The sequence below is a fragment of the Rattus rattus genome, chromosome 1 (genome assembly GCF_011064425.1).
Source record: "Rattus rattus isolate New Zealand chromosome 1, Rrattus_CSIRO_v1, whole genome shotgun sequence".
Lineage (NCBI taxonomy): Eukaryota > Metazoa > Chordata > Mammalia > Rodentia > Muridae > Rattus > Rattus rattus.
Genome location: NC_046154.1, coordinates 185,013,197 through 185,035,777, shown reverse-complemented (window position 1 = coordinate 185,035,777; position 22,581 = coordinate 185,013,197). Strand labels below are relative to the sequence as shown.

Sequence of the window (22,581 nt, the reverse complement as noted above, 5' to 3'; positions counted from 1 at the left end):
TACTGTATCTGTTCATACAGCTAGATTAAAGAATATTTCATTTATCTATGTTACGCTGATAGAGGTTCTCTGTGATAATTATTTTATATTCTTTTAAATGTACTCACAAACGTAGGTTATTGATTTAAAACTGTTTGTTAATTTCTAGTCTGGTCAATAATCACTCTCCTAAGCAGTGTCAAAGTTCTTACAGGGAACATGAAAAAAATTACACACTCACTAATATGTTTATTTAAAACATTGGATATAGTTTTTCCTCTGGAAATACCATGGTCCTCTTCCTGATCCAGGTCACTTCAGGTGTCTGCCCTGAATATTAGGGTATCTGTCTCTGGCTTCAATAACTGCTTTTCCTCATTTTTTTTGGTATTTAGGTAAAATATGATTCATTCCTAATTCTGTTCAAAGAAAACCAGATGGTACTTGTGTTGTAACTTGGGAGCATTGTTCATTCATTTGTGTTTGCCACTGCCTCTCGCTGATGTGGGAATGTTTAGAACTCTGAGCCCTCTAGCCATGAAGAGAATGTCTTTGTGTGGAAAATCTGTCAAGGATTCTGACACAAAGTAAATGTCCTATACATTCTTGTACAGTTTTATGTTCTGCATTGTGACAAAGGGAAATAGAAACTCAATAAATAGGAACTGAATTACAAATAATATGTATAATTATTTGATATTATATGTAACACTGGCTATTTATATGACATGCAGTTTTGTTTTCATCAAAAGTTTCATGACTTTTCACTTCTCATAACCAAGATGAAAAATGGGATACAATTTCTTCTTAGTAATCTAGAAGACAGAATTAATGTTATCCTTTTACAGACATTTCACATATCCCTCTCCTAAGGACTATCTGAGAGACTGATGATAATAATATGTAAGTATATAAATATTAAATGGAACAAAATTCTACGTACTAGACATAAACTGACAGTAATCCCTAGTTTGGATTTTAATGCTCAGAGCTTGTCATATATTTTACAGTGAAGTGCCCCAGTTCTTGCTATACTAAATCCTAACCCTTTTTAATTTTTAAAACACACTTCTTTGAACTTCTTTGAAAATTGAAATTGTGTCATAAACCTTAACTAATCCCTAAGGGATATTACCTCCATATTGCCTTGTATTTGCTAGCAGAAATTATTTGAATATCAGCTAAGAGAAGCTTACAGCTACTTTTGCAAGGACTGAATAATGAGTTTTTCCCCTAATGCCTTATGTTGTAAAAGGCTGTCAACATGTGTATTTGAAACTAAGATGTTAGCAGCAACGAGGCCACACAGACGGCTTCAAATATAGATGTCTAAAGATTAAAGCATGTCCAATTTACACTTCAAAATACATGCGATTTTCAGTTACTGCACTGCTGCTTTGGGATCTACAGCATCTATGGACATGCATGAAGAGAGCGAGATGGAGAGACGTTAGAGACAGAGGAAGAGACTGCATACAATTACATCCTGTTAGATTTCAAATTTACAAATACTAGATCATGCCTCTGGACTAGGGGGTCTAAGAATGTAATAGGGTCTAAGTCTGACAAGTTATACATTTAGTCGTATACACAAAAGAAAGTGGACGTGAACACTGTTAATCCACGGTCACTGAAATTTAAGTCTTTTTGTTTTATTTTGTTTTCATAACTCAAAAGTGTTCCTTTGACCTATGTTACTTGATCATTCGTGTGAAAACAATGGATGCACGGTTTGACCCGAAATCTTGTGTCTGTACTGTACCTTTTCATCCAAGGCTTTGTGGTGCTCAAACAAAGATTTCAGTGCCTTGAGAACCTCCACTTCACTGGACACTCCAGAGGGAGACTGTGCTTGCCGCTTGACCACTGTCATTCTTAGTGACCTTTCATGTCGGGACACAAGGCACTCCAAGTGTTCCAGCAACAGCTGTTGGATCAACAGAGAAGGCAGTTATCCCACGAATAAGGCTGACCAGCATACTTATGTGAAATCTAGCTTAAACTATGCCACATTTTCACAGCTCCCATGATAACCTTAGGGAATATGACAGGGAAGAGAAAAGAGCCCAACACAGTTAGTTCAATGTTTGTAAAACACATTAGAGCCAAACCGCCTTCAGTCATGTAATAAATCACACAATAATAAAAATGTCCTATGTATACTTTGAGCCCAGTGGTTCTCAACCTTCCTAAGTCTGTGACCCTGTAAGACAGTTCCTCACGTTGTGCTGACCCCAACCATAAACTTATTTTCATTGCTAATTCATAACTGCAATTTTGAAAATGTTATGGATCGTAATGTAAACCATGTATTTTCTGATGATTTTAAGTGACCCTTGTGAAAAGACCGTTTGAACTCCAATCGGTGAAAATCAAAGACTTGGAAAAAGTGTGGTAGACGAGGAAGAGAGTGATTAGACAGCATTTCTTCCTTAAATAAACACAAGTGCATAATAAATTTATTTTTATTTTATTAATCGTTTGAGAGTTATTGTCAAGCTATGTCATGATGTTTAGATTTTTTTAAATAGTGTGTTTTATTTGCTTGATGTAAAAGGTCTAACAGTGAGAGCCTTTTATGTATTTAGGTACCAGCCTTTTGAAGGTTTGTGTATTTGGGTAGCTACCAACACAAACAGGAGGAAATACACATTGGATAAAAAGTGAAATCAGTTTCCCTATGTGCACACCCATCAGTGTCAAACTTAAGCCCACGCTGTGGGTGCATTGCCTTAATTCTAAAGACTTAGGCTAATCAGTGTGGTTATATGCATGGGCATATTTCATTGAGAGGATATTCATGGAAAAACAAGCTTTACTGTTCACTTTTCTCCAAATATAAATGGAGGTATGTAGATTTAATTAATATTTGCAGTTTGTACATGGCATGAAGCCAGCATAGTACGAGAAGGTTATACCAGGTTAACTTGATGAAATATGATTAAAGATTAGTCTCCTACCACAGACAGCTGTTTTTAGCATCCTCCTAAATCTCATCATTGTTGCCCTGTTTTCTTGAGGAAAATTCTTCAAACTGCAAATTCCATTTTCCGAACATAGAACCACACAAAAATAATACAGTTTTCTGCCCTGCTTTTTTTTTTAACCACACAGTTTTTTTCCCTAATTATAATCCTGTCAAGATAGAAGGCTTTCTGAACGAGTGTGTGTGCAAGCATCCATTTTGGTCCATGAGTATGCAAAGAAGTCCTGGTTCTGAAGTGAAGCTGAGAGCCAGTCAGTTTCCTCATTCGCTTTTGCAGTGGGTTTCTGGCCTGTGGTTCTGAAAAACTCAAGTATCCACATTATTTTTCTTAGCAATTCTACCAAAAAAGCTAAGCCTTCTTACTGCCTGCAAAAAGTGTCTATTTAAACTAACTGTACTAAATTCTGTTTTCTGCGACTAAGAACACATTAACAACTAAGTCGTTAGGTTCTGCTGATTTGAATTTATTTGTAATTATCAATTCTGAGGCCTATCAATTCTGTATTTAGTAAGCTAGTTCCCTGATCATTCTGATTTCTTCCAACGATTGCTCCAGCCACAATTCTTGATGATGTATATTGATTTTTAAATTTGTTTATTATTATTAACTGATTATTTTATTTATTTATATCCCAAATGTCTACCCTCCCAGTCCTTCGTCCCAGAGTTCTTCTCCAATCCTCCTTTCCTTTGCCTCTGAGAAGGCAGCCCCTGGGGTATTCCCCTTGGATGCTGTTTGGCTGGTAGCTTAGTCTCTGGGAGCTCAGGGAGAAGAAAATAATCATGGGAGGCAGAGAGAGGGAGGGACATGGGTTTCCACCCATGGAAGGAATAGGGAGGGGAAGGAGAAAAGGGGAACAGAATCAGGTATGGGGTATGGGGGAAGAGACAGAATAGAAGCCCAGAGAGCCAAGAGAATGAAAGGAAATATGCAGCTGCAGGAGGAGTTCGTGATGGGAGTAATCTTTAGAAAGTCCAAGAGACCTGGGATGGGGGAGATTCCCAGGACTCAGTGTGAGTAATCTTAGCTGAAATGTCCATATCGAGGATATAGAATCTGAAAAGACCACCTCCAGTAGTCAGAGAGGGCCCCAAGAGGAGGGGGAATGGACACCATTCCCCCTTCAAATTTTATTATTCATTTAGATGATTTGTCTAATATTTTAAACTTCTGTAAGTTTATAAAGTTTATAAAGTTTATTCTAACAATCTGGATTGCTATTCTATCTAATTTCACTAACACACACCCAATCGTTTCATTACAGATTGTGCCATTATCAATAAAGTGTAACTTCCATAATTGTAGTTCTATGTCCCAAGCCACAGATGGCATTTCTAGCTTCCCTATTTATATGCTCAACCTCAAAAAATAAATTAACTTTTAAGTCAAAGGAGATTTGTCATTTCAATTCTACACTCTGGGCATTCCCTCAATCTTCGATTCTCCTTTTCAGTTATTCTTCTGTGTTCGGTCAGCCTTCAGAATTCCTTCAAGTATCATTACATCCACTGATGGCATGCGTGTTCATGATTCATTATCCTCTCTTGACTCAGTCCAATATCAGCTTTGTCTGCCTAGATGGTACCATGCTCCCTCCTTGATGATAACAGACTGAACCTCTGAAACTGTAAACCAGACCCAGTAAAATGTTGTCCTTTTAAGAGTTGCTTTGGTCATAGTGTCTGTTCACAGCAGTAAAACCCTAAGCACTCCTACTTAGACAAGCTTATTAGCTGGAACTCACATTTGAATCCTTTCTTCCATCAGTTTATTGCTCCAAACTGTTACATTTAAAATATAATCTAAGCCATTTGTATTTTAGCTTAAGTCCTTAATGTCTTCTCATTTGGCCAGAGCAAAAGTCAGAGTCCCTACATGTCCTAAGTGGAATCTTAGTCACTCTGAGCTCATCTCTTTTCCTTACACATTACCCACATTGACTTAGTTGTGGCATTTGTGTGTGAATCTTAGCAGCTTTGTAAAATAGTAGGTATATATCTGATCCAGTGCATCAAGTTTGTTTTTTTCTACTAAGTTCTTTACTTTTTTGTAAAACTAAATGTCCCTTTCAGTTATTTGTGTGGACTAATCAGCCCACAATCAGTACTTATTTTTAGTCAAGCATCACTTATCCATAGGCCTTTCCAACACCTTATGCTGCTGCTTTCTTTCCCCACTTGACATTTGTCTTCATCTAACATTTTTATTCAGGTTTATTGAATTTATTAATTGCCTCTTGAATCTTAATATTGTGTCAGTAAGGAAAGGAACATGTTCTCTATTTTGCTAACTTCTGAATTGCCAGTGCACAGAAGATTATATGCAGTCCATAAATTCAAATTTGTTGAATGGATTGAGAAAACAGTCTATTAAAGCAGTAATTTATATATCTTTAAGAGATCTGGGTGTTTGAGATATGTGTTGTGGATAGATTTCAATAAAGTAAGTTATTAATGTCATAAGAAAGTAAAATGCCTTCCATGGTATATGGAAGAAAGATAGTTATGTAATCAATCAATAGCCTATGATTTCTTCAAGTGGTGAGAATGTGAAAGCAAGACTTTTGACTTCAGTCATTGCTGAAGTGTCCAAAGACACTACAGCTAGCATCACTCAAAACTCATACATTATTTCAAAGAAAGACAATAGTTTGGTTTAAGAGAGTTTACTAAATTACAGCACATTACAAATTCTCATGCAAAACAGGTATCTTCTGTGGAAATGCTTCAGTAATACTCCAAAAAGGTGGGAAGTAGCAAAGAGACATTTTCGTAGTTTCAAATGTGCTAGCCACATACCCTGGTGATACCTGCCTCTCTGAGGAGGTCAATCCAATTCATTTTGCTGAATCTGTAAGAACTTCACTGAACACGGAGGTCTTACTAATAAAGTCTCTGCTTAGCATGCCCCACTCTAGAAAACCCTTCCTGGCCCCAAACTGTAAGAAGATAAGCCTTCCAACTTTGTTTTGTTGTTGTTGTTGCTTGTTTGCTTGTTTGCTTTGTTTTACATGTGATGTTTCTAGTTTGTAACCTCAGAATCCTGGAAATTTGTGAGGAAAAAAAGCCAATGGAGACCATAAAAACAGTGGGATAAAATGTTTGATTTGATTACATACACATTTTTTATATCTAGCTGGCTTCTCTACCCATGGAGCACAACCTTGTTAGTACCCAAGATCATTATGCATAGTTTCAGAGCTATGTAGGACTCATCTGCACTGTTGGATGAGTTTACATACTGCCTTTTAAAACCATTAGCAGGGAAAAAATCAAAGCTAGTCAAGAGCAAGAGGACCTAAGATGTCTGGTATTCTAAGGAAGCAGAAGTACATTTTAAAAAAGGAAGGAACTTGTCACAGGAAGACATAATAACAGGGTCACCCTTAGCATAAAGACATAAACCTATCACAGCTACAGCAAAAAACTCAGCTCAGACAAAAAACAGTGGCTACTGTAATTTCCAAAATGACAGTTATTTCAGCCAGAGTAGAACTAGAATCCTGAGCTCCATATTAGGGGACTACACTCATTAAAACAGTAAATTTAGACATGGCACTCTAAGGATCAAAGAACGCCAATAATAACAAGTAAACCATTAATGAGGATGATTTTGATCATAAGAGGATGATAGAACAGGAGGCACTCTCAACTGTTTCTTATACGTGTCTTCTTCCTCCATTAGGTAGCGTATGTAGGTTGCCACATTCTGACCCATGATGTGCTTCCAATGCTCCTCTGCATTGAACTCTTTGCTTTCAGAGCCATAACCAGGGAATTGACTCAGTACATCAAGAACAACCCATCTCCAGATGTGACGGAGGAGATGTATAAGAAAGCTCACGCTGCTATCTGAGAGAATTCAGTCTATGAGAAGGATCCCAAGACGAAAGAGAAGAAGGAGAAAGGGAATCATCCCAATCATCCCAAAATGACTTTTGCCCAGAAGAAAGACAGGGTCAATCAAAAAAAAGAATGCAAGTTCCTTGTAGGATGACGTCACAGGTGAGGCAGGTACAGGATAGAAGGAGGCCTGTCATTGGAGGAGAAGGAAGGATGGGCGGGAGAGAAGTTTGAAGGAAGAGGAGGAGACTAGGAGAGAGACGAGGAGATGGAGAGAGGGGAGAAGCCATGGCAGGTGATGTTAAGATTCTGCTCTGTGTATTTACAGGTTGTTATTAATGTTCTCAAGGGATGGATGGTACAGGGTTTTGTATGTTTAAATGGGCAGTTATATCTTACCAATTGGATCTAAGATTATTGTGTTGTGTGTTCTTTTATGTGAGGGTTTGAGTATAAGAAAGTGTGCTCCTGGGCTGTGTTTCCGCCAAGATATCTAGCACATACCTTGGGCACCGCGGTACAGACCTAGTGGGGCAAAAGACAACTACTCATTTTTACATTTATATTTTTACAACAACAGTTCCTCAGAGCTCAGGAATGGAGTGCTGAAAGATAAAGCAATTTTCAATGAAGTTTTTTTCATAAAGACAATAAACATATTGATCAAGCAAGAAAAAGAAGAAGAGGAGGAGGAGGAAGAGTTGGAAGAGGCAGATGCTTTGAGTTAACAGATGAAGTCAGCAGCTCTTTTCCTTGCTGCAGAGGTCAAGGGCAAGGACCAAGACATGCCAGAAGATGACAGTGCTATCTTGAACGAGGTGAGACAGAGAAGAGGATGTAAGGATTCAGATGACAAAGGAAGGGAAGGTCTTGTAAAAGGTGCTCCTAGGAAAGCTAAAAGCATGGGCGCAAGGAAGAACAACTGAGAGAAAAGTGAAAAAAGTTTCAAGAAGAGAGGAAAATGAGGAATTTGGAAGGATGGGGAAATGATCAGAAAGAAAATGGGTTCAAGAACCAGAATTCAGGAAGCCCAGAACCAGCTACATCTTTCAACCTGTCTTCAAAATCTGGATGCTCACAAATCTAGTGTTAAAAAATGATACCAGTAATCTTTACTTTTATTTGAAACTTCTTTTCTTACTGGCCTCAGAATTGGTACATCAGGATTGTGTGGGCCCTCTCCTGAGGGCCAGTAAAAAGCTTTAGAACTCACCACTTTAATACTTTGCTATTGAAATCAAACTGGAGAAATTACAGAAAAACATAAAGTGATATTTGAGAATATATTAAGGCCAACCACTGCCTTACGAAGTCACTTGGGATAAATTAGCATAACTGTCTGAAGATGCTCTGAAGATCAAATTAGTCAGCAAGCTGGAAGAAGATAAAACGATTGCTCTATCAAACCCAAGACAGGAACAGATGCAGAACCAAACTTTTGAAGAGAAGCCGGAACAGACCTAAAGAGTCAGCCTGCCTCCCTGGAGAAAAAGACTAAAGTCAAGACTACAGAGTTCCAGAAAGAAAGTATTTGGAGAGGTAAATCTGATATTCAGGTTTTAAGCACCCATCCTATCACAGAGCTGCAGAAGAAACTCTTCAGTGAGTCTTTGTGGAAGCAGATTCTATCAAAATGCCCTACTGCCCTATGGCTGTAATAAAATGTGTGTGTGTGTGTGTGTGTGTGTGTGTGTGTGTGTGTGTGTGTGTGTGTGTAGGTATGATACATATAAAAGTAACTTCCTTAAAAATGACAAAGAAGGATAATATTCTTGAAATAAGCACTGAGTTGAGGGCAAAACATCAGGAGGGTGTTCCCTGGTGCTGTAATGGAAGCAAACAGCTGTCCAAAATTTGTCAAAGGTCTTATGTGAAAACATCACTTAGACATTATGTGATGGCTCTGTTCACCTAAGAATAGTCACCGACAGGAAACCAGATCCCTCAAAGGTTTGGCTTTGTACATTTCAATACAAAAATGATAAAGCTTCCCAGGATGCCATGGGAGATGGCAATACCCAACAAAAGAAAATGGCTTGAGGGTTTCAGTGGCCACAAAAGTGGATTTCTAAGATAAGTTGGCGATACAGAAAGCAATTATAGATTTGTTGATACAGGTTTGGGAAACCATAGAGAAGTAGGGAGCTTCTGAGAAAAATGAGAGGGAAGACCACAAGGTAGGAAAAGGGAGATAAGAGTTTGTATGGTTTCTTTTGCGAAAGATAGAATTCTGGTTCGGTTTTTGTTTGTTTGTTTGTATTGTTTTTCTTTTGTGTGTGTGTGTGTGTATGTGAGTATTTGTTTTTTGTTATTTGAAGTTTTAGCTAGCACAATAAGACAACCAATGGAGATCAAAAGGATACAACTTGAAAAAAAATCAAAGTATCATATTTGCAGATGATAATGGTATTATACATAAATAATCCTAAAAATCCCAGCAAGGAACTCATACAGCTGATAAATACTTTGATAAATACAACATTTGATAAATACAATATGGCTAGATACAAAATTAACCCTCAAAATAAAAAATAAATAAATAAAAATAAAAACAAAAACAAAAACCAAAACATTAACCCTCTTATATAAAGTGATAAACAATAAAAAAAGAAATCAAGAAAAAAAATTTGTTCATAGCCTCAAATAGTGTATAAAATATCTTGGGCAAACTCTGCCAAAGCGATTGAAAGACTTGCAGAATAAATCCATCAAATCTTTGAAGAAAGAAATTGAAGAAGATATGAAAGATCCCCATGTTCATATATTGGTAGGATTTACATAGTAAAAGTGACCAACCTACCAAAAGCAATCTACAGATTCACGAAGTCCTCAGCAAAATCTTAAGATAATTCTTTACAGACCTTTAAAGACAATGTTCAATTTATTATGGAAAAACAAAAACCCAGGATAACTAAAATAATTCTGAACAATAAAACGACTGTTGGAGATGTCACCATTTCTGGCTTCAAGTTGTACTGCTGAGTTATAGTAATAAAAACCACATGATATTGCCATAAATTCAGAATGTTGATCCAAACAATTTAATTGAAGACCATGACATATATCCAGACACTTATGGACACCTGATTTTTATAAATAAGTCAAAAATAAAAACTGGGAAAAAGACAGGATCTTTAAAAAAAATGGTGCTGGCTAAATTGGATGCCTGCATGTAAGAGAATAAAAACAGATTTATATTTATCACCCTCACGTCCAAGTGAATGGAAGACCTCAACATATAACCAAGTACACCGAACCAGACAGGAAATGGTTCTCTGAACAAAACACCAATAGTGTAGGCACTAATTCACAAGTAGAATCTCGTGAAACTGAAAAGCTTCTGTAAGGCACAGAGCACTGTCAATGGGACAAATCTGCAGTCTAAAGAATGGGAAAGTATTACCATCTTCACATCTTAGAGAGGAGTAATATCCAAAATATATAAAGAACTCAAGAAATTAGCTAAACATAATGCAATAAAAAATCTAAACAGAGAATTCTTAATAGAAGAGTCTTAAATGGCTGAGAAACACTTAAATTAATGTTCAACATCCTAGCCATCAGGGAAATGAAACTCAAAACTACTTTGATGTTTCATTTTACCCCTGTCAGGATGGCTAAGTTCAGTAACACAAGTGACAGCTCATGCAGGTGAGGATTTGGAATAAAGGGAACACTCCTCCACTGCTGGTGGAAATGCAAACTTGTGCAGGCACTATGGAGATCAATATGGCAATTCCTTAGAATTGGAAATCAATCTACCTCACCCATGATACTAATCTTGGGCTTCATTCCCCTTAAGGACACTTACTCAGCTAAGTTCATTGAGGGTTTATTCATAATAGGCTGAAACTGGAAACAACCTAGATGTCCCTAGACAGATAGGATAAAGAAAATATCCTACATTTGCACAACTGAATATTACTCAACTGATAAAAATGAAATCATGAAATTTTCAGGCAAATGGATCAGACAGAAAGATAAATAAACCATCATCTTGAGTGAGATTAGGCAAAGAGGAGGTGTCTGGAGGGATGCAGGGTTCTCTCTGGGAGAAGAAACAGAATAGACTTTATGGGTGGCCAGGGGGCAGATATGGATAGATTTGAAGGAATCAGATGGAGGAGGATGGGCTAGATGGACAGTATGGAAAATGGCTAGAATTAAAAGCATATTTGAGGGGTGGTATGGAAACCTAGTGCAGTGGAAACTTCCTGGACACTATGGAGGCAATCCTAATGAGGGCTCATACTAAAGAGGTATATGAACTTTATTGGCCATCTTTTATAGTCAAGGAATGCTTTCACTAGGCTACATTCAATTCATTTGTTTGCTTTTGATTTTTTTGTCTTTGGATTTTGTAGCGATTTGTTTGTTTCTTGCTTTTTTAAATTTTGTTTTCTATGTTTTGTTTTAGTTTGAGAGGAGAGAAATAAGAACATAAAGTTAGGTGGGTAGAGAGATTTGCAAAATCAAGCAAGATTTGGTGATGGGCAAACATACTCAAAATTTATTGTATGAAAAATATAGTAAAAGCGTTCAGTAGTATCCTAGACTAAGTAATTATGTGAAAATACTTAATTCTTTTGTATAACATATAATGGAACTAATGATTTATGAAGAAAAACAAAACAAACAAACAAAAATCCCAGTGACTTTAAAGGTTAGGGAATGCCTGAGGGTAAGAGCAAGAGTACATGTGATCACCATGTAAAAATATGCAAATGGCCACATGCATTTCTGTTACCACATCCCTGACATCCCTTGAATGGGGGTGGGGTGGGGTAGAGGACTACTGGGGCTTGCTGGTTGCCAGTCTAGCTGGAAATGGGAGTTAGTGAAATATTTTGACTATAGGAAATAAGGTGTAGAGTAACACTGGATATTTTCTGGACTCCATAGGTATACATATGATCATGAATACCTGAAGACACATATAGATCATATACTACACATGCATGCACAGAGTGAGAGGGAATGAGAGAGAGAGGGAGGGAGGGAGAGAAGAGAGAGAGAGAGAGAGAGAGAGAGAGAGAGAGAGAGAGAGAGAGAGAGAGAGAAATTATTCCCAGGTAATATTCTTCAATAGGTCAAAGCAACACTGTCTTCACTCGGGCATACTGGTAGGAAGGAACTTACATTACAAACTTTTGGTAACTCTAGTTCTCTAGGGAAAAAGAGGAAAAATCAAGAGATGCTGGTCCTAACGTAGATTCTGAGCTCCCTGGGAATGAAAGAAATCATTCAGTGACAGAAACTATTGTACTAAGAAGTAAGATATGACAGGGTTGGGGATTTAGCTCAGTGGTAGAGCACTTGCCTAGCAAGCACAAGGCCCTGGGTTTGGTCCCCAGCTCCGAAAAAAAGAAAAAAGAAAAAAAAAGATATGTAAGGCTTTCCTATATTGTAAAATCGCACTGGATTAAAAAAAAACTTGAAATCTTAGCTAAAACAATAAGACAAGAAAAAGAAATCAAAGCAAAATTAACAGGAAAAGAAGCCAAAGGATCAATGTCCATGTTTACAACATTTTATGTTTTACATCTGTGTATTGCATCTGGATTCAAATCAGATTTTAATCACCAAGACCTTTGGACAAATATTTTTGTTTGAAAATGGCATTCAAATAGACATGCATACTGCTCTATGGATTTGTTTGTCTGTTCTATGATCATATAATAAAACAGTAACTCTTGAATATCGAAATATTTTAGTTATAATGTTCTACCTGAGCTTACAGAAAGTAAGAACAGGTCAGAATGCAGAGATCAAGGCATCCTAGCCACAATTGATCTATTTCTAAGAAAACTCTTCCTCTTAAGGCTAAAGAAGCATCACGAAATGAGAGGCAGAAAGATCAGAAGAGACAAAGGACCAGAAAGTATGCTATGAATCTGTGTCTCCAAAAATGAGAGAGAAGCCATGCCTATGATACATTAAAATATATGGCTGCATAAACATACAATAAAGTATACATAATGATAATACCAATGGGCTTATTAATGTGGAAAGGCAACAACTCTTGGAGACGCAGCCCTAGAAAAATAACTATAGGCAACTGATAGATGGTAAAGGAGAGAGAGAGAGAGAGAGAGAGAGAGAGAGAGAGAGAGAGTTGACCTCTTGAAGGAAGGAAGAAGCTTTCTGATCGGCTATCCAATACGAAGTGGTCAGTCTATACTGAACATATTCAGTAAATTAATAAACAATAATAAGCAGAGGCCATCAACTCTGAAGGACCTGGCAAGGGTTGTAAGGTACAATCCTTCCTTCCTGTTAGGACCTGGAGAGAGTACAGGAAAGAGGGAAGTAAAGAAAACATGTTAATGAAATATTTTTTAAAAAATTTAATTTTCTTGATTTCAAGCTCAAGCATCTCAATTGCATTACTTTTAAAATTATTTAACATACTTAATTTTTTCTAGTAAGTATTCCTGATTATTTTGGAACAACTGTTTGTAGAATATATATGTCCTATACTTCTTGTTTGCTTTCTGATGATGTGATAAAATACTGACGAAAAGAAACTTCAAGAAGAAAAAGTTCATTTGGCTTAAAGAATACAGTCTATCATCAAATGAAGCAGAGGAACCTACTTATGAATATAGTTGAACAAATGTCTTTGTGGGGTGGTGAAGCATCTTTTGGGTATATGCCCAAGATTGGTATAGCTGAGTCTTGAGATAGAACTATTCTGAAACTTCTGAGAAATTGACAAATTGATTTCTAGAGTGGTTGTACAAGTTTGCTCCCTCCTACCAGCAGCGAAAGAGTGTTCCTCTTGCTCCAGATCCTATTGTTTGACCTCAGAAGGAGATGATATGTCTAATGCAGCAGCAACTTGATGTGCTGGGTCGGGAGTGGGGATAGGAGGTGAAGGTATGGGTTGGGTTAACAGATGGGAGCCTCTCCTTCTAGGGGGAATGGATGGAGGTCTTACATGATGAGGTAGTAGGAGAGGAAGGGCTGCTATTAGACTGTAAAGTGAATAAATAAAATCAATAATAATAATAATAATAATAATAATAATAATAATAATAAAAAGATATAACTACGTAAAGCATGAAATTGAAACTCTAGCATTTGACAGGTTGAAGAATAATATTACAAGTGTGAGGGCTGCCTTGTCTATATTGTGATATTTTTGTTTAAAAATGTAAAAGGATCTATTGATTAAAAAGTCCTTAGTGATTAGGGAAATGCAAATCAAAATGACCCTGAGATTCTCCCTTACACCAATCAGAATGGCTAAGATTGAAACCGCAGGTGACAGCACATGTTGTCGAGGATGTGGAGAAAGAGGAACACTCCTCCATTGCTGGTGTGATTAGAAATTGGTACAACCACTCTGGAAATCAATCTGGAGATTCCTCAGAACATTGGAAATAGATCTACTACACCATTCCTGGGCTTATACACAAAAGATGCCCCCCCATGCCACAGGGCCCATGTTCCATCATGTTCATAGTAGCCTCGTTTGTGATAGCCAGAAGCTTGAAACAGCCCAGATGTCCCACGACAGAAGAATGGGTACAGAAAATGTAGTTCATTTACGCAATGGAAAACTACTCTGTTATTAAGAATGAGGGCATCATGAGTTTTGCAGGCAAATGGATAGAACAAGAAAATATCATCCTGAGTGAGGTAACTAAGATCCAAAAAGACATGCATGGTATTTACTCACTAATAAGTGGATATTAGTCAAAAAAAGTATAGAATACCCAGAATACAGACCATAACTCAAAAAGGTTAACAAGCAGAAGGGCCCAAGTGAGGATGCCTCAATTCCACTTAGGAGAAAGAAGAAAGCAATCACAGGAGCGGGGAGGGAGGGAGAGACCTGGGTGGGAAAGGGGACAGGGAGGGAAAGAGGGGAACATGATCAGGTATTGGGGGGGAGGACTGCAGTCCTGAGGGCTTGCACAAAGAATGGAAACAGGCAACCTCAGGAGGTAGGATGCAGGGAGACCCTCTAGAATGTAACAAAGACCTGGGAGGTGAGAGACTCTTAGGACTCAAAGTTAGGGGTCTTAGATGAAATGCCCTAGAGTAAGGAGGAAATGCAAATCAATATGTAGACCCCGCCTCTATCAGAAAGACAGGGCATCAAGTGAGGGATGGGGTTGCTATCCCACAGTCAAATGCTCTGACTCATAATTCTTCCTGTCTGAAAGAACTGCACGGACAAAAATGGAGGAAAACCTGAGAAAAGGGTAGGTCCAGGGACAGGCCCAACATGAGATCCAACTCAAGAGGAGACCCCAAAGCCTGACACAATTACTGAGACTACGGAGTGCTCACAAAATGGGCCTATCATGACTGCCCTCCAAAAGACCCAATAAGCAGCTGAAAGAATCAGATACAGATATTTATGTCCAACCAATGGACAGAAGCTGGTGACGCCTGTGGTTGAATTAGGGAAAAGCTGGAAGAAGCTGAGAAAGAGAGTGATCCTGTAGGAGGACCAGCTGTCTCAATTAACCTGGACTCCCAAGATTTCTCAAACACTGAATCGCCAACCAGACAGCATATACCAGGTGATATGTGGTCACCAACACACATACAGCAGAGGACTGCAGGGTCTGGGTCTAGTCAGAGAAGAATCACCTGACCCTTAAGAGACTGGAGGCTCCAGGGATTGGGTAAGTCTGGTAGGGTGGTAAGTTGGTGGGGAGGAGTTAGGGGATATGGAACAGTCAGAGGGTGGAACAGGATTGGGATAAAATCTGGATTTGTAAAAAAATGATTAAATAAAATTAAACAACAACAACAATAACAACAACAACAACCAAATACCACCACCACCACCACCACCACCACCACCACCACTACCACCACCACCACCACCACCACCACCACCACTACCACCACCACCTGTTAGAGAAATTTTTTGAATAAAAATGGTGTTTTATGTTTTTTCTATATTCTCATGGGCATAGAAATATTAAGCAATAAACTTGTTTGTATATTTTTATAGATGTACATGATAGGTTTTGAAGTTTTATCACTGTATAATCATGCTCACTATTACTTTACTTGGATACCTGCATTTAATTACTTGGAGAGCAGGTAGTTTTTAGAACAAATTGAACTTTGATTTCTTTCCTTCACTTAATTCTTGACTGAGGACTGGACATTTCTTCAGTGACAAAAATTATTCATGAACATAAGTCTCAGCTCTGATTGGATAAATGCACTATTTCTTGAACAAATTATAAAATTCATTAGAACTGGTATTTGGAAGAAATAGGAAGATATGTTTGAATCTTAGTCCTGCAGTTTTATTCTTGTTGTTGTTTGGTTTTGATGTAATCAAGGAGATCAAAAGTAGTATGTGGTCTAATCACTCTTTGTATTATCAAGAATTAATGTTCCCTAGAGTTTAGAAATTTGTTTGCTTTGATCTAATCACCAACAAAATATCTTGATAATACTTCTTTAAGGAAGATAGAAAAATTTGTTTGTTCTCATTATTAAATATTAGTAGCTATTAATCCTGTTTCTAATTAAAAACTCTACTGTTGTCCTGAAAAAAAACTTATAGATCTCTCTGATCTTAGCAGGTATTTTAGGTTAGCTTACTGTACTCCTGTGATCCTTTGTAGATAAATAGTTGAATGTACTTGTAGACTTGAAGCATTTAATAATCTGGCTACTGAAACAAATCTCCATCAGTAACAATTTTAAAAATGCCATATGCTACACAGCAGGGTGCTGACTCGAGCAAGGTTTCATCTAAGCCATGATAAATCTTTGAGATCCTGAGTGGGTACGAAGCACGTAGCTCTCCCAGTGGCCTCATGGGTCTTTGCCAATGGCACAGGCTCTACGTATATTGGATTATCTTTCTAGTCCTCTGCCCTTTTACTCCATGTGGCCTATGATACATTTGATGTGTTTTGTCTATAAAATGGGGATAAACACATTATTTTCCTTGCATGAATGCATACAGCAATAAGTGACTATAGAATAAAAAGACATAGCTAGAAGAAGCACAGAGGTAGCTAGCAAAATGTTCTGATGCATTTTTAATGTGAGGATTCTTTGAAAATAAAACCAAAGGAATTTATTTCTCTACTTTTCACTTTTCTTCTACTTTAAAATTTGTCTGTACTCTGAGTGAAGATTAACATGTTACAGTTTAAAATAACAGGACAGGACAGAATAAATAATATGGTAGACAGAGGTAAATTTGCATGGGAATGCAGCACTGATTTTTTTAAAAAGGACTATAACACAGGGAGAGAAACAAGAACTTCCAACACACGATCTAAACTGTCCTTGTGATGCTGTATTACAGCCATTCTATGTGACTGGCTCACCAAAGTCTTGATGAAAACAGATTCACATGTATAATGCACAGGTGAGAACTCTTCTTACCATACAATCAGATCCTGATGAAGGAAGACAGAAGTGAATTTGATGGTATGACCCTCATGCAAGCAAGTCCACTTCTTATGGGAGACAGAGCACTGTCCCTGGAGCTGCTTTTGTTAAACACTCTAAGCCCAAGCACAAAATAAGTTGGTTGCTTAATCACTTTATCTTCAAAGGATTAACCCCCGAAGACTGTAATGCTCAATATTAGCTCACCTTCTTAATAATAAAATTGCATTTATGATCATATGAAAGTGCATCTGATGAAATAAATGTGGATAAACTTCTTTTAACTGGTAGAGGTTGTTCTAACAGCTATCCAATTGGAACTCTATTATTATTATTATTATTATTATTATTATTATTATTATTATTTTAACTAAGTTCTTTGTTAGAAGGAACTGTGGATCAAATGCAGGTCACTGCAATGTAGCAACCCGTCACCTAAGCTCCTTTAAAGGACAAGGAAGCAAAGACCAGAAGAAATGGAAACATTTTGCAGGGCAACATAGTTATTTAGCTGAGACTATAATTTTGGTTTCCTTTCTTTTTTATTTTGGGTATTTTACCATGTTTCGATATTTTAAAAGTAACTGACTGTGAATTGGAACCAACACAACTTTAGAACTTTACTTTAGCACTCCTAAAGTCTTTGCAAGCTTTTAAAATTGGATCCTGATACCTGACTGCAGGCTCTGCCCAGATACCAAGAGATGGCTTTAATACTTACTCTTGTGTTGTTTCTTTCAGCTTTCAGCTCTGAAATCTCTTCTTCCTTTTCTAGAAGTTGCTCACGGCAAGCATTCAGCTCTTTAGTCAGTGCAGCAAACTCCTAGAAGGGGGTAAAAATGTTTGAAGATGTACTTGAAATATAAAACATAAAATCTTCAAGTGGGAATAACATAAGACATAAACATTGAAAAAATTAAGAAAACTCATGTAGTTGGCTAGCTGGTCAAGACATACTCTTATCGTTTAAGCATCTTGATTTACGATTCTAACTAATCCATGACATTTGTGATTTGCATAATATGCTGCTTATATGTGTTCAACAAATATATATTTCAGAAGTATCACATTACATTTAACTTAATGTAAATTATTGCTAAAATACTTTGATGATATTTGAAATCAAGTTATCTAATCATAGAGTTGGATTCATTTATAAATTTCACACATGATAAAGTAGATCACAATCACAGTACATACCCATGACCAATATGATCAATATGCTGTCATTTAGATTTGTTACACAAGCTGATATCACACAATTAAGCAACACTTTCATACTATTCAATAGCACATCATATCAAGCAGTGTTACAATGACTGAATTCTCACAAATGAAAGAACATCAAGCAATTTATGTTATTAATAATGTATAAAGTATTATTAATTTATATCTTATTAATTACTCAATAGTTATTGCTTATTATATTTTATTGATACATTTTATTATATTGTATTAATTTGAAAATGCAATATAATGTGCATTAATTAATTAATTTTTTATTTTTTTAGCTAGCTTAATATTCTCTTATTCATGAGGTAGGTCAAGACTTTCTGTTGCTTTTTTGTTTGTTTTTAAATTTAATTTAATTTTTTACTTATTTACTTTACATCCCACTCACTGCCCCTATCACAGTCAGCTCCTCCCACAATCCTTACCTCACCTCCGCACTCCCCTTGTCCTTTGAGCAGGTGGGGTCCCCTGGATATCCCCTGATCCTGGTACCTCAAGCCTTTGTGAGGCTGGCTAGGCACTTCCTCTTCCACTTATTATTATATTTTATTAATTTATTAAAATAGTAAATATATTTTATTAATTATTTATTAATTTCATGTCCTAGTTAAAAGTTTCAACTTGACATAGTCTAGTCACCTAAAGGAATCTCAATAAGTTATTGTTTTTAACAGGATTGTCTGTGAACATGTCTGTGAGAGATTGTTTTGATTGTTTTAATTGATAGGAGGACCCAGCCCAATCATGGTGGTATTATTTTGGGGGCAGGTTCTGACCTGTATCTGAAAATCTAGAGTGAGTCAGAAAATGTATTAACAAGCAGTCCTCCTTCAGGGCTCCTACCTTGAGTTTCTCCTTGACTTCCCTCAATAAAAGATGGTGATCTCAGAGTTTTAACTTAAAACAAACCCTTTCTTACCTTAACTTGTTTTGGTCATGGTGTTTGTCACAGCAACGGAAAGTAAAATAGAAACAGGCCTCACGTGTGATATGAAAATCTTACTGAGAACTATACAAGTTGTATTATTTTCAAGAGAATTATTGACACAGCTGGCTATGCATATTGGCCATTTATCTCCTTTAAGATGATTTCATCCTGTTCATTAATTTTCTTCTGACATAAGCTTTTGTTCTTGTACTTTGTCCCTTAGTCTTTGTGAAATTTACATATTTCTACTACCAAAAAATGCAACTGTTATAAACTTTAAGATTAAAATGTTTTTAAATTTAAACCAAACAAAACTTGAGAACCTTTCAAAATTGTGTATGTTATGAATATACATTAGAGCGACCATTTAAATGGTTTGTGTTTTGTGTTGCTTGCTGTGCGTTTCTGTGTTGGGAGTTAGACACTGGATAAGCTATTTTAGAGCTTACTCATTTCAGTATGTGGGTGGCAGAGCATGACACTGATCAATAACCTGTTAGATACACAAAACCTTAGAATTACCTACTCTAGTCCTACAACTCTGATATCTGATGCATTGAGTTCATATACCAGAAGTATCATGTCTTCATGCATGCAAGCATCCATTATCCATTCATCCACCATCCATTTATCCACCTGTACATCTAGATACTAAATATTTATTCAGTACATACTGTACTCCATGGTACATGTAGGATACTAAGTAGTAAAAGTCACTAGAAATGGTTGTTTTACTTAGTGTAACTCAATACTCAAAATTCATATTTGAGTGATTTCCATTATTCTCAAGAACTCAGGACCAGTTGCTATAGTGCTAATATCTAATATAGGTACTAATATTTAAAACCACTGGGTATATGAGAGAGATAAATGGGACACTGCTCACTGAACCATCTATATCAGATGTACATTTTGTCACTACTGGAATACTTCACTTTCCCACATCTATCTCTAACTATCCACTTTCTCATCTCTGTTTATTCTCACCACTCTTCTTTCATAAATCATTAATATTTAAGCATCACCTTGCTTTATTAATGTTCTGTTATACCTCACTGTATTTTATAGTAACTTAGCATGACCATGTTATAGGTTATTTTCATACCCTTAGGGCTAAGCATAATTTCTAGACTATTAAAAAATAGTAAGCAAACAATAAATCTTTGTTGTAAGAATAAATAAATGATTAGCTAAACTTATAAATTTGATCTTCATAATGAGGTGATATTTATTAGACATCCTTCATTTTCTAAGAGCATTATAATTTCATTTACATGAAAGAAATGATAATAAATTCTCTTTTCCTATTATTTTCTTGCTGTTATCTGATATTCACCCTATACCAAAGTGATATTATTGACTGCTGTATCTTATTTCATGTGTGTGACTGATGGTTGCCTGGGGACTAAGAATTCAAGAAAGCATTCAAGGAATCTACTCTGCACTTCATAGCTTCTACAAGTAGGTGTGCAGTATGCCTAAAAGTTAGGAGTCAGTCAACTCTATTACTAAAGCTCTTTCTCATGAAAATGTGGTAACATGTTTGTGTTAAACATGAAGTACATTAACATAAATAAGAATCTATGTACTTAAATGTATGTGCTTGTGAAGGGAGAGACAATCAAAGAACTATTTTCTATTATTTAACTTACTGAACTTGATGCTCTGGAAAACTCCTTTAGTTTTTTCATTCGTTTTTTAGTAACACCACCACATTGGTTCTCCTCAAGAAGCACAGGTATAAACAATATTTTATTTCTCTTGTCTAGTGTACCTAAAATTATATTCCTTAAACATATTTCTAAACATTCCAGGAAGAACATCTATAAACAGATGGGTTTAAGAAATAATATATGCTATATAGCTTGCTATTGGAGATTTATACATAGCAGTGAGAATGTAACAGATTGTGAGCCAAGAACTGGCAATCATACATAGTCATAGCTATAGGAAATTAATAAACTGATATAGAAACTCCACATGTTGGCATCTCATGCAAGGAGTACAATGCTCAGGTCAGATGCCCACTTGTCAAAAGAGTTCAAAATACAACAGTTGACAGGGTATTACAAGAAAGCGAAATCAATGAAGGATAAATGCTAACTAAAACTTTGCTCACATTTTGGGATGTTTATAAAGGGGTCCACAGGAAAAGCTCAACTTCCTCTAAGACATATGAGGTACAAAAGCAGGTTCATTACCAAGAGAAACATCCACTTCTCCAGGCTATTCACTCTGTTCCCCAACCATAATTTGGCGATTTCTTACTTTTCCAATAACCAGAATTATTTTTGTTCAGTTTATGTTTTCCTTGGAATTTTAAAGAGTGGTAGGAGTCTACAAAACACAATGCCATAAAATACTCTCAGGCTCAAGGAAGTTTTCTGTCTAGGGTTACTCATGAATACTGCTCACGTGCCTTTGAACACACAGTGAAGACTGCAGTGTTTTAGGTGCTGCCTAAAGAATGTTAGAGGAAAGATAGCTACAGTTAATATATTTAGACACAAATATTTGCCACTCTTACTATTTTTGGTTAGAAGAAAACTTTTCTAACCACATGTATAACCTTTGTCCCACAAAGTTGATTCATGCTATAGAGTGTTGGCTCCTTTCAAAACATAAATAAAATAATTGCTTTACCATTAATGTCTCTAAAAACATTGAGGGTGGCATGCCATTTCTTATGTACAGCCTTGTATTCCTATTTTAAAGGCATAAGTCTGTAAACAAATAAAATATAAAGTATCTTTACTTCAGTTAATTTTTCTAGTTTGCCTTCTCTCTACCCAAGCCTCTACCCCTCTATTACGATATGGTGTTATGGTAACTTTATTTTAAACAAGAAATGCCCTTTTAAATATTAAATATGTATCTATTATATTATTTATTGATCTTGGCAGTCTTATTTTTCAGAGAACAAAATGAAAAAACTTATAAAAAATAGATTGGAATAGTAAAAATAGTAATGCTAGCCAGACCCATTTTAATATGTGACGGTATCTGCAAAAATGTCAGTTTGGCACACACCAGAAAAAAGTACACCTATCCTGGGTCCAAACGGTGCTATGTGTTGTGCATTTCCATCTGTACCAGGGTGAACCAGAGTCATTCATAATGCAAGTCTCTTCACTGTTCATATCTCAAATGGTAACCGTTGGTCCAATGAGTTGTATCCAGTTAAGTTTTCTCCTGTGGCTTGTTCTGATTGTTGTATTTGGTTTTG

The 22,581-nt window shown here is 36.5% G+C and overlaps 1 protein-coding gene across 18 annotated transcripts in view; it reads right to left on the bottom strand.

Moving 5' to 3' along the window:
• The window catches only part of Ppfia2 (PTPRF interacting protein alpha 2), a 460,024-nt gene that overhangs the window by 160,404 nt on the left and 277,039 nt on the right, over positions 1 to 22,581 (bottom strand). For all 18 annotated transcript variants that reach the window (XM_032911955.1, XM_032911963.1, XM_032912051.1 and 15 more), the window contains 2 exons: positions 17,916 to 18,017; positions 1,742 to 1,906 (listed from right to left, as the gene is read on the bottom strand). In XM_032911955.1, coding sequence (XP_032767846.1) covers positions 1,742 to 1,906; positions 17,916 to 18,017 — 267 coding nt within the window. The remainder of the gene's footprint in view (positions 1 to 1,741; positions 1,907 to 17,915; positions 18,018 to 22,581) is intronic.